This window comes from Mya arenaria, chromosome 4 (assembly GCF_026914265.1).
Source record: "Mya arenaria isolate MELC-2E11 chromosome 4, ASM2691426v1".
In the NCBI taxonomy this organism is placed as follows: domain Eukaryota; kingdom Metazoa; phylum Mollusca; class Bivalvia; order Myida; family Myidae; genus Mya; species Mya arenaria.
The window spans coordinates 76,620,256-76,632,804 of record NC_069125.1 but is presented as its reverse complement, the minus strand read 5'-3'; the positions used below and the strand labels follow the sequence as shown (position 1 = coordinate 76,632,804).

Genomic DNA, 12,549 nt, shown 5'->3' with positions numbered 1-12,549 from the left:
ACAAACAGACACAAATGAACATCCACTCTATCTTACCTTGACTTTTTTGTGTTCATCCTTTGCTCTTCAAAACTGATCAATACTTTCAAATTGCATATAAAAGGTCTTCATGCAAATATGTTATATACTAAAGGCCATCTGTCTATATAGTCCCAAATACAAATATCTATTTGTCCAGCAAGACCTTTTGGGGGCATTTTTCACATTCCTGTGATAGCACTTGTGTCACTTACCTTGGGAAAGGTTTATAACTTTGTAAATAAATGGTTATGTAAGTTTACTGCAAATGAAATAATAATTTTATATTTGTACTGAAACATGAAATAAATGTTTAAAAGCTGTTTGACAATTTTGTATACCCCGGTTCAGTCTTCAGATGCCATTATTTACAGCTTTCATCGGTCATAATTGTCATCCATCCTCCACTTTGATAACATAAAACTTGTCCAATTATATAATCAATATTGAAAAGAACTGATTGTTTATGAGAAAAGCATCCTGATTACGAAATTGCCCAGTTTATTCTGTAATTAAGAAAATAGGTGTTTTATTCATTAGAGGTATAGACAAAGCATGATTCTATCTGCTTAAGCTGTCTCCAAGCTGAAACAGGTCCACAATTTTGTTAAAGTATGTCCTTTTGCACTTTATGCATTCAGGCTGGAAAGAAAACACTGTCTCATCACAAAATAAATTGAAATAATGCATCATTTAAACTCCTTTCTACAAAAAATTGTCTTACAGTGATTGAAGACTCGGTCAAAAGAATCATATGATCAATTAGTGAAATTCTACTAATATGATGTCTGTATTGATTTTTGCAAAGCTGCAGTTTTCTTCAAACACTAACATAATTATGAATTTTGTTGTGTACCATGCTTTTTTCTTAATAACTGACAGAATTGTGCTGTGAACTAGTGATGGTCTTCTGTCCTTGATCAAACTTGCTAATGATTTTTACATTGACTTATATTAAGGGTTGTCATATTTCATTGATGTATGGCCAAAGTAATGATTCTTGCATTGACTTATTGAACTGTTTGGGGGCTTGAGAAAAGTGTTGGAATGAAAATAATTGGTGCAATGGTAAATCCATACCATTGTATAATCCCTTAGGATAGAGTTCTTGTGTCACATCAATATTTTGTAGGGAAAATTATTGACTTTACAGGGGAACTATCTGTAAAATGGAAGTTTGTGGCTTTTCTGATGTGAAGATATAAGGTTTGAGTCAGAAAACTGGTCAATTTTATTGACAAATAGGGTTTTATATGAAGACAAGAATATTGAATCTATCATTCTTGCAGAAAAGCTTGTCTGCCATGGAGAGTTGACAGTGTTATGTGACAGTATGTGCAGGATTTGTTGTGTGATGTGTGTGGATTATTTGTGTTTTGTGTCTCTGCAGGGATTGCCCCCCACACGGTGATGGCAAACAGAAGATCACAACTCCCAACAACTGTGCTCTTGCAGCAGCATTCTCAAAGTCAGGAAATTATTTCGCTGTTGCTGATGACTTCAAACAACTCCATGTGTACAAAACGGGTGTCGAATATGAGCTGCTATGCACCAGGTAAGTTTGAGTTCTAACCAACATGTTGAGGTGATTCACATGAACGCTGCTAGTAATGTACCAGTGCTCATGGTTACTCTCAGTGCATCCCAGCTGCTTGATGTGGGAATAAGTCATGGCCATAATTGGGATACAGCTGAATATTTGTACAAGACTGAAGTGTGCTACACTGAAGTACAGGCTTACTGCCAGAACTGCTATTGATTTTTTCCATCTCAATTTTATTGCAAAGTTTCCATAGATAGCTTGGTTCTGTTAGCAGGTGACAACCCCTGGACGTGGTTTTGTTTATAATATCTCTTACTCACATATTATATAGCCTGCAAATATGAATTATTACCCTGTTAATGAAAAGTATCTATTAGTTGATTACAGTGTCACCATATCTTTCCAGTTTCTGAATTGCTGTTAACGTATGGTGTTAACATTTAAGTTACCAGAATGAAATATTTGTTCTCTGCCATAGCATTGGTAATACTTGGATAATGGAATTCTTAGTTCTTCCATTGTATACTTAACAAAGCTAAACAATTTTATTGTTTTTATGAAAGTTTGTTTTGTCATTTTTTTGTTTTTGTTATTTAAACTGTGAAGTTGTGTTATTTTGTATTTTTTGTTTCTTAAAATACTGAATTGTTGATGTAAACGCCTTTTTATGACTTCAATAATACATGTTTTAAATTGTTTCGATAGTAAAGAAGCAGTACATGAAATTGCTTCATGTAGTATGAAATATGTCCTATAGAGGAAGCAATTAAAATAACCTGTGAATAATTTATACCTCACCTTCAAGCATGTCAGTGCTATTTGTTCTGGAAAGGGAAAATTCATGTTTCTAGCAGCTGGCTGGAGACAAATATTTGTCATCTGTGACTCTTTCATTCCCTCCTCACAGTATTCTGTATTATATATCCACATGGGAGGAACACGATGTGACACAGGCATTTCATTTGCAGTTGAAAGGAAATGCATAATAAGTTCTAAATACATATGTACCAGGGCATACTTTTATTTAGAAAAGTTTGTATTCCCACAAACTATTGCTGTATTTCTACTCTTATTTGGAAATAAATTCTTATGACATGAGTATCCACATTTGTTTAAGCCGTTACATATTGAAATTATTCTATGTCAGGCTTGTGTTACAGTCAGTTATAAATCTGTGTGAAGAATGGGCTCCTTTTTGTCCTTATGCTTGGAATGTTTATGATGCTGGGATGTTGTGATGAATTGACGAGCCTGTAAATCTGGGGCCACCTGTGTTGCTGCTAGGCTTTGTGTTGGGGGCGGAAGGGTCATGTTTACACAGACCCGTTGGGACCTTGGTCAAACCGATTGCAGTATTTGTCAATGATTAATAATATATCATGGCACAAAATTACTGATGTTTACTAGATATAGTTTTTATTTGAATGCTTGTTTACGAGGTGCAAGCAAAAATTCCCTGACTGCCTTTACACTTCTGACAGTTTTTGGATTAGAAAAAATAAAATTGCATCCAACTAAAGCAAAAACTATATTCTGCTAGACTGTACATATATTACTTTTTAATCACACATAAAACAATCATTTTTTACATAGCTTATAAACATAACTCACATTGTACGGATCACTTCGTACGGAAATGACGTTAACTGTTAACATTCACTAATGCAATTATGTCAGTGTAGGCGCTTGTATGCTAGTCAATGTTTTTAGCTCTACTGGCCAAAGGCCAGAAGAGCTTATGCGATGGTAATGTGTACGTAGTATGTGCATCCGTGGGTCTGTGCGGTCGTGCGTCCGTGCGGTCGTGCATCTGTAAACAATTGCTTGTGAACACGATACAGTCTTCAGTTTTGATTGTATCTCGATGAAACTTGTACAGTATCTAGATATCCATTAGAGCTCGGTTCCTTTCGAAAACCAGCCAGATCCGCCCATGCATGCCTAGATTATGGCCCTTGATAGTATAAAAAAATGCTATTGTGTAAACAATTGGTTGTGAACACGATACAGTCTTCAGTTTTGATTATATCTTGATGAAACTTGTACAGTATCTAGATATCCATTAGAGCTTGGTTCCTTTCGAAAACCAGCAAGATCCGCCCATGAATGCCTAGATTATGGGCCATGAAAGTTTTAAAGAAATGCTTTCTATTTTTAGCCAGGTCTGCATGAGCGAATTCTATTTTTAGCCAAGTTTACATGTATATGTTAATTCAAGTCTAAAGTTAAGGGAGACAATTTGCAAGTCTAGGATTTTGAGAGACAATTTGCTTTTTGCTTCTGCAGTTGATTTTGTGAATTACTCTGCCTTGTTCTTGTTGAAAGCCCAAAGGCCATATTTTAGCTTTAAGTTCTGTAGTTTGCGCATTCATCTTAACAAAATTGATTGTGAATGTTTAAGTTATGCACCTGGTGTCATTACTGGCCACACCCAGGGTTCACAGGTTTGGTAAACATAAATCTGGAAAGGTTTGAAAATCTTTTTGTGTGTTCGTGCATCCATCTCAGCACAATTGATTGTGAATGTTTGTTGAAATTGATCAATGTTGTCCTAGGATGCCCTTGACTTTGACCTTTTGACCAACTTTTTTTAACTTTTAAAACTACAGAAAATTTTACTATGAGTACAGTTTTGAAAGCATTTTTTTTTGTCAGATGACTTTTACTTGGCACATATTAAAATAGTTCACGCAACTAATCTGCTTACAATACTTTCTGGTCTCAGATGTTGAACGTGCTACGTTTTCAGGTAACCCAAACACAAAACATAAACTATATGTCTGTTGCCTTTTACCCATACATACATGCTCTGGATTGATATGACCACAAAAGCCATGCCAGTAGAGCATAGGCCCTTTTGGGCCTCTTGTTTTAAGTATATTTCCCTTGTTATTCAATACATTTTCTGTGTCAATCTACCCACTTATTAAAAATGTGTGCGTACTCAGGTTACCACTTTTCGTAGCTGCTTACCGCCAACCTGACGGCAAATTTCTTCTTCAGATTAAAATCTGCGTCCTCATAAGTTGGCCTTTAATCTTGGAAATACACAAAAGTTCAAAGGCGCTAGGTTGGGACTATAAGGCGGATAATGCAGTCTTTTATACCCAAAAAAATCTATTTTTAGTAATGTGTCTTCAGCCCGAAGTGCAGGAGCTTTGTCTTGGTGAAAGATCAAATTTCGCAGTCTGTACATTTCTTTCTCAATGCGTTCGTGAGATCTCTCTGCAAGGCTTAAATGTCACAAACATATGATTAGAAATAAATAATTGTCAAGATGTTATGTATATTTCCATGGCTTGATCCAACTCATCCGCTATATCGTCGTTCGAATTTCCGCCAATCTACCGAAATGATGCGCTGCATTTTGTCGAAACAGCCACTATCCTGTTCTCTTATTGTCAGTTATGTCGTCAACCCCGTCCCGGAAATGCTTGTGCCAATCAAATATGCTTACTAATTCAATAATTTTTAAGCGATTATGTTTGTTTAGGGCCTGTGTTTAGAAATGACATTGATATGACGTCATGTAAATTTACATGATAAACGGTGCCAAATTATTGCATAACAGCAATAGGGAAAAACAATTTTGTAATCGTTAATAATTTAAAGTGATTCATAGCGCAATTTATATACTAAAATAAACATAGTTTTCTATCCAAATATGGATGCTATGTAACTAATTTTGCTAACAAAATGTAAAAATGTTAATAGGATTTATGTGTGACAAGTATCGTCATAGTCAGACGTCAGATTGTGCAATATAAAACCAGTCCGGGAACTTTTTGACTGCACCTTGTATTTTTGGAAAATATTTGAAGCACATATCTTCTCTATCGTTCGTTGAAAGAAATAACGCATAGATTTGGTGTCATCGCCTTTTGTATTATCAGGTTGACCATGTCAACGCTTAAACCTGTTCAAGATATTCTCATAAAGCTTTGTTCAAGTGTTCCCAGTGACGTGTGTGTAACATAAGTACATCAAGGGTCATAACTCTGGCTTAACTATTTATGAAATTATGCCCATTGATTCAGTGAGGAAATGGATGAGCATTGTATGACTTTAAGTCTTAAGAGTTCCCTTCGAAAAACAAGAATCTAATTACATGGGATATTTATGGTTGAACCACAGCAAAAAAGATGTATACTAGTTTTTTTACAAAAAGCAGAGTGGATTCAGATGTATTCTGTATTTTATTTATCTGACACTGTACACGCAACAAAATCTGTCCATGGCAAGATTATGAACCGTGCGGAAAACTCATTGTGCTTGTCACCTAGACCAAATAATTGTACGTTGACAGATTTTTTTTTACGATTTTTGATATGGCAAATCCTTCACATACAAATTGTTTTGTACCATAAGTGGGTAGTTATTCTGATCGAGATTTCAGGTTAAAGCATATTGCATCTATAAAATACCATGAAAAAAATAAAATTTACCAGATAATGTTATAAAATTTACCAGATAATGTTATTATGCCCCCACAAAGTGGCGGCATATAGGGTTGCCCTTGTCCGTACGTACGTCTGTCTGTCCGTACGTACGTACGTCCCGAAGATTGTTTCCGATCTAATTCTTGAAAACCGTTTGTCCAATCCTCACCAAACTTTAAACACATGTTTGTGACCATAATATCTTGATCAAGTTCGATAGTCATGGAAATCGCTTTAGTCATTTAGGAGTTACGGCCCTTTTTTGCCAAAAATACTTCAAAAATATATGTTTCCAATCTAATTCTTGAAAAGTATGTGTCCAATCCTCACCAAACTTTACATACATGATTGTGACCATAATATCTTGATCAAGTTCGATAGCCATGGAAATCGCTTTTGTCATTTAGGAGTTACGGCCCTTTATTTGCAAAAAAAGACTTGAAAAATGTGACAAAAAATCGAAGTGGGGGCATCCGTGTCCTATGGACACATTTCTAGTTTTATATTAGTTTTGTATAAAAATAAATAAATATCCAACGAATAATTATGAGTTTGATGGGTTTTTCTTCATTTCATTCTGTCAAAACATCACGATATATACATGAAGGGCACCTGCAAGGCTGCAGTTCACAGTTTTACAACAATCGGAACACTTTGGCCATGGCCAAGTAGTTACAATTGTTACTTATAATTTACAAGGTCTGTCTAGAAGCTTGTCGAAGGTGACCGAGTTATTACGATTTGTTCAAGTTGTTCCACTTGGCATAATTGTTGTCAGTCAAGTTTGGTTTTATTGGAAAGTTAAATCATGTGTTTTCATGCATTTAGTGCTTGTTTTGTGCAAAATAGCTTTGCACTTACATTGTAAAATCTGTATTTAAGCCTTTTTTATCCATTCCAAACATAAAATACTTAATTACAATTTCAATATTTTTTTCAAACCCCAGTCTTTGCACAAACCCGTTTAGACAATAGGGATTGAAGAATCCTGTATAACACATCTATTATTTTAGACTAGCTTGTCACCATGTCTTTAAAGTCCCTGATGTGTGAGATGTCCCCATGATATATGTGCAAAGCATTCAAAGCAGCATGATTAACAAGGACAGGCATTTGTGGATTATATTGATATATATATTATATTATAATATCTTCAGTGCTTGATTCCTGACAGGCGCTTTTTTTTGGATGTGACGAGTCTGCAAGCTGGAATAAAGACTTGGTAAAATTCATATCTTTATATTTTGATTCCTTGTAAACACCTGACCCTAGGGATTTTGACAAATCTCTCTGTACCTGGGGATTGATGTGTGTAGATGGAGAAATTGATCTAATGTGACACTCTGAAGCATTATGTAAAACTCTTTGTGAAGGGGTGTTACAACTTAAAAAATACGCTCAAATTAGTTTGATCACTTATTTTCCATGGATCAAGAACAAATATGACTCAGAGCTCTGTCAAATTTTATTTTGGGACAAACCAGACTATTTAAGGTTCATTTTGTCAGATAGTTAAGAGAAAAGTATCCCTTCCCAGATAAATTTTTCTTTTGTTTTTGTGTTTTTTAGATAATTATATGTCTGTTGAGACCAAAAATGTCTTCCATGTTTTTTTATGTCATATTTTTGTGCTTTTACGTCAATGTTTGTAATGTTTTATTTCAGTGTTTGTTATGTCCTCTTTAATTTGAAAACCTTCTCGTTGTCGCTTCCGGAGGTGAGTCTGTTACAATACCAGTACTTTACTCAACATTCAAGTTTCAAGTAACACACTTTCAATGTTTGACAAGCTACAGGAAAAATGTTTTTCTCAACAATTTCTGGGAATAATACTGGCTAAAATGTTCCTTTTGTTAATTTCTGTTTCCATATTCGTAGAGAACTATTGGTAATGTGTTTCAGCATTTTAAAACTCTGGCTGCTTTGTTTTGTGATGAAAACGTTTTTACAACATTTCAATGGACATTGAAGCAGAACAAATATTTGAGTTATGGCGAAAATGGTGGCCTGGAAAGAGTTTGAATTGATGCTGTTGATAAGCGAACACAAAAATTTACTTACTCAAATGGTACTTTCAGAATATTGTTTTAGCGGCATTGTTGTTCAAATATTATGGCAGCTTGGAAAGTACCAAACATTAAGAGCTTATGCATGTTTGTTTTAAAAGCAGCAAAATATTGTTTTAAAGCTTTCAGCCATCTGCCAGTCATTTAATAATGTCTTTATTGGTTCTACGACTGTAAAAGTACACCAAAATACCACAGTGACTGTGGTGAACAGGATTGTTTCGCTTTCACAGGCGGTTCAGGGTATCTGAAATAGAACTGTACAGCATTTTTTGTGAAGATAGAATGACAGAGATAAAAGCCCTGTACATGGTGTAGGATGAACATGTAGCATATATAGGAAACCAGACAATCAGAACTATTAATTAGGATTGTACTACACTTCCTGCTGAAGAGCAGGTGCAGGCAACTCCGAACTATGATCTTGCTGCTGTTGTTGCTGCTGAAGAGCAGGTGCGGGCAGCTCAAAAAATGGTCTTGCTGCTGTTGTTGCCCAGTCTCAGACCATTCCCTGGTCTTGATTACATCTTTACAATGTATTTAATATAAATGGTTACAAACATATTTTACTAAATGTCAAACACATTTGAATACATTGGGTGTAATCATCCGAGTATTATGTGTACATAATAGCTGTTGAAATTCGAAGAAAGGTTTTTAAGAGTAAACAGAGGCTACAATGTCTGAGTGTGAGAAGAGGCGGAGTCGAATGCCAGGATTCCCTGCGGTGAGACCCTCGGTCGGAAGCTGATGGTGTCCCAACATCCACTCCTCAAAATGCTCTAGGAAACCAGAATCCGTCATTGATTCATTGTTAAGGGCAACCATTGTCTCATTATTTACTCGGTGTAGTTTTAGACAAACACCGGTGATAATAAGCATATTTATTTAAGTGGGTTTTACGATATTTGCACTCAAGTGTTAACAAAAGCTGTATAATGGGACGTTGTAGGTATGGAGGGGTTTTGTGTAACTGGACAATAGATCAATGGCAAGTGTGCTATTTCAGCTTCAGAGTCTGGTTCTCAGAGTTTTTTCAGGATTTTGTCATAATTGGGGACAAGTTAATTGTTTGATTGCAATATTATTATGAAAAGACCTATTGAATTTCTGGTCTTTGTATGGTTAAGTACTGCGTAACAGTGATAGGAATAGAAATTGCCGTCACTGATAACCTGCTCTCGCATTGATGGGTAGCTGATGGTTGGGACAGTTTTAGCAGTAAATAAAACCACACAGATGTGACAACTTGATTAAGGCAGTGGAGAAAAAGCTAGACACATGGATGATGTTTCCTTGTTAATGCTCTTTTCCATAATGGGGCAGCAATAATAAATTAGTTTGTTCTGAAATTAAAGCTTTTCTATGAGTGGGTCCATTTCGAAAGCATTGTCTGCTACTCGATTGTAGGTTGGGATTGACTTGTTCTGTTACATGATTGCTGAAACCATATACTACTGGTGTAAAGTCGGAAAATCCTGAAATGTTGTCACACGATATTTGTAATTAATGTTATCATATTTGCAATGTCAAAAAGTTAACAGCCAATTCAAAATTATGTGGGCTTCTCGATACACAAGTGCTAGGTTTTACTTCAGGCTTTTTATACTTGATTGTGTCCCATGTGATTTCAGTAAATTATTAATATGGTTTGTTTGCCATTCAGAAATGCTTTGCAAACAACAGAGGTTTGCTTTACAGCATTAAATTAGTGCTTCTCTTCTCTGATGGGCTCCACTCTGGCACACATTGGCACTCAGCAATGGATTCGTGCTTTTGCTCCATGGAGACTGCTAGACCAGCCCCCTCTGTTGTGCTCCACTCTGGCACATATTGGCACTAAAGCAATGGATTTATGCTTGTGCTCCATGGAGTCTGCCAGACTGGCCCACTCTGTTGTACTCCACTTATGCAGATCCTTGGAACTACAGCAGTGGATTCCTGCTTGTTCTCTAAGGAGTCTGCCAGACAGGCCCTCTCCTCAGTTGAATTCCACTCAGGCAGATCCTTGGCACTACAGCAGTCGATTCCTGCTTGTGCTCCATGGAGTCTGCCAGACCGGCCCCCTCTGTTGTGCTCCACTCAGGCAAACCTTGGAACTACAGCAGTAGATTCCTGCTTGTGCTCCATGGAGTCTGCCAGACCGGCCCCTTCTGTTGTACTCAACCCTGGCAGATCCTTGGCACTACAGCAGTAGTTTCCTGCTTGTGCTCCATGGAGTCTGCCAAACCAGCCCCATCTGTTTTGATCCACTCTGGCACACCTTGGCACTACAGCAGTGGATTCCTGCTTGTGCTCCATGGAGTCGGCCAGACTGGCCCCCTCTGTTGGGCTCAACTCTGGCACACCTTCGCACTTCAGCAGTGGATTCCTGCTTGTGCTCCATGGAGTGGCCAGACCGGCCCCCTCTGTTGGGCTCCACTCTGACACACCTTCGCACTACAGCAGTGGATTACTGCTTGTGCTCCATGGAGTGGGCCAGACTGGCCCCCCTCCGGCAGCCACTTGGGCAGATCCTTGGCACTGCACTTATTTTTATCCCCCGCCTTGAAAAGGCGATGGGATATAGTAATGGTAGGTGCGATTCCGTGCGTGTGTGTGTGTGCGTGCGTGTGCGTCCGTCCGTCCATCCCACTTTCATTTCTTTGCATCTCCTCTTACATTTCTCATGCGATTTCTACCAAACTTTCACAGATTGATGATCATAAAGTAAAGCAGCAGATATTGTCGGGCTTTCCTGATTTGACCATTTTTGAAAGAGTTAATGCCCTTTGTTTATTTTACATTTAAAATTGGTTTCTTCGCAACTCCTCTTACGTTTTTCATGCGATTTCTACCAAACTTTCACAGATTGATGATCATAAAGTAAAGCAGCAGATATTGTCGGGCTTTCCTGATTTGACCATTTTTGAAAGAGTTAATGCCCTTTGTTTATTTTACATTTTTTTTTTTTTTCTTCGCAACTTCTCTTACGTTTATGACTATATAGTGACACAGTGCATATTGTCAGGCTTTTGCAATTTGACCTTTTTTTGAAAGAGTTATTGCCCTTTCTTAATTTTACGCATTTCTTATGTTCCTGAGAAACTACCCTTACCATTGATTGGCTTTTGTTACAAAAAATGTCCCCATGAGGCGGGGGATATAGCTGTCTGTGACCGCTCTTGTCTTTGTTATTCCTTACATCGGCTGACTAACTGCTCTGTAATATAAAATGACATTTTCAGCAAAGATCACAGAAAATTTGAGTTAGTGTAAACATTCTTTTACTGTAAGTGAAGTCAACTGTAACAGGAAGGTTGCTGTAAAGATGATTTGTTTAGGTTGCTTCACAAACTAAATAATCATGCTGGAATTGACCACCACTTTGTCGATATAAGGAGTGAAAGGGCATATGGTCAGCAATAATCTACTTATTAATTTGGACTGAGGACCAAAACCGTGTTAAAACAGATGACCGAACATAGCTAGACTGGCAGCTTTAACGAGTAACATTATTGTCTTCGACAATTACACATGATTAGGCTGAACTGGACAGTCTTTTGGCCAGTTATGTACAAAATGTCCGTAGAGAAATCCAATTTCTGTCATGATGAATAGCGCCTAATTGTCATCTTGTTGAATGTCTAAGAAAGCATTGAAGGAAACAAAAAACAATGTCATTTGTGTATGCAAGTACATGGCCTTTGGCCACAGGCTCAAGTTGTTGTTGTTTGGAATGTTTGTTCATGATATGACGTTTATGCATAAATGAAGTGGCGAGCATGAAATAATGTGATTATGCTTTTTTGATATTTAACCAGTGAAATACATGTAGCATCATTTTCTGTATTTAGTGCTTTAAATTGGCAAATAAGTAGTAATATAATGAATATCATATTTGAAATAATTCAACACAAAACTTTTTAAACTTGTTCACTTAATGCCACATATTGAATGACCACTCTTATAATCATAAGCTTTTTATGTTCAAATGGTGGACCACACAAATGAATTTCAATTATGAATTTATCAGTGTACGTAATTCGGATTTGAATCCACTAGCCCATTCAGGCTACCAGATAGGAACTTTTACTAGCCCGAAACCAATTTCACTAGCCCAAACTTAAACACTATAAAGTATCACTTGATCGGAATAATTTTTGGAAGTTTGAATATGATTCCACAACGATTCCTTTCATCTAATCAAGCACGCTCATACAGTTTCAATAAATGTTCCCCAATCTGAACAATGCCTCAATAATAAATTATAGTCATACATATAATAGTGTAGTCATCAAAAGTTCAGTAACTAATGCACCAGTCAATTGTAACCACGGCCCCCCAAGGTCCGGGGGGATAGCCGGGGAAATGGGTCGTGTTTTTACCTTCCCGGTGGCCCCGCAGTGCCGGGTGAATGCGGTGGGGAATGTGCCTTACTTAGGGTCTCTGGGGTGCGGGGGCATTTGGCGGGGATTTTACTTATCAGTTCGTCCCCGCAGGG

The 12,549-nt window shown here is 37.1% G+C and overlaps 1 protein-coding gene across 1 annotated transcript in view; it reads left to right on the top strand.

The window, feature by feature from the left end:
- Window positions 1-12,549, top strand: part of LOC128231886 (tRNA (guanine-N(7)-)-methyltransferase non-catalytic subunit wdr4-like) — an 85,897-nt gene that overhangs the window by 5,219 nt on the left and 68,129 nt on the right. Inside the window, exon 3 of the mRNA XM_052945139.1 lies at window positions 1,409-1,573. Coding sequence (XP_052801099.1) covers window positions 1,409-1,573 — 165 coding nt within the window. The remainder of the gene's footprint in view (window positions 1-1,408; window positions 1,574-12,549) is intronic.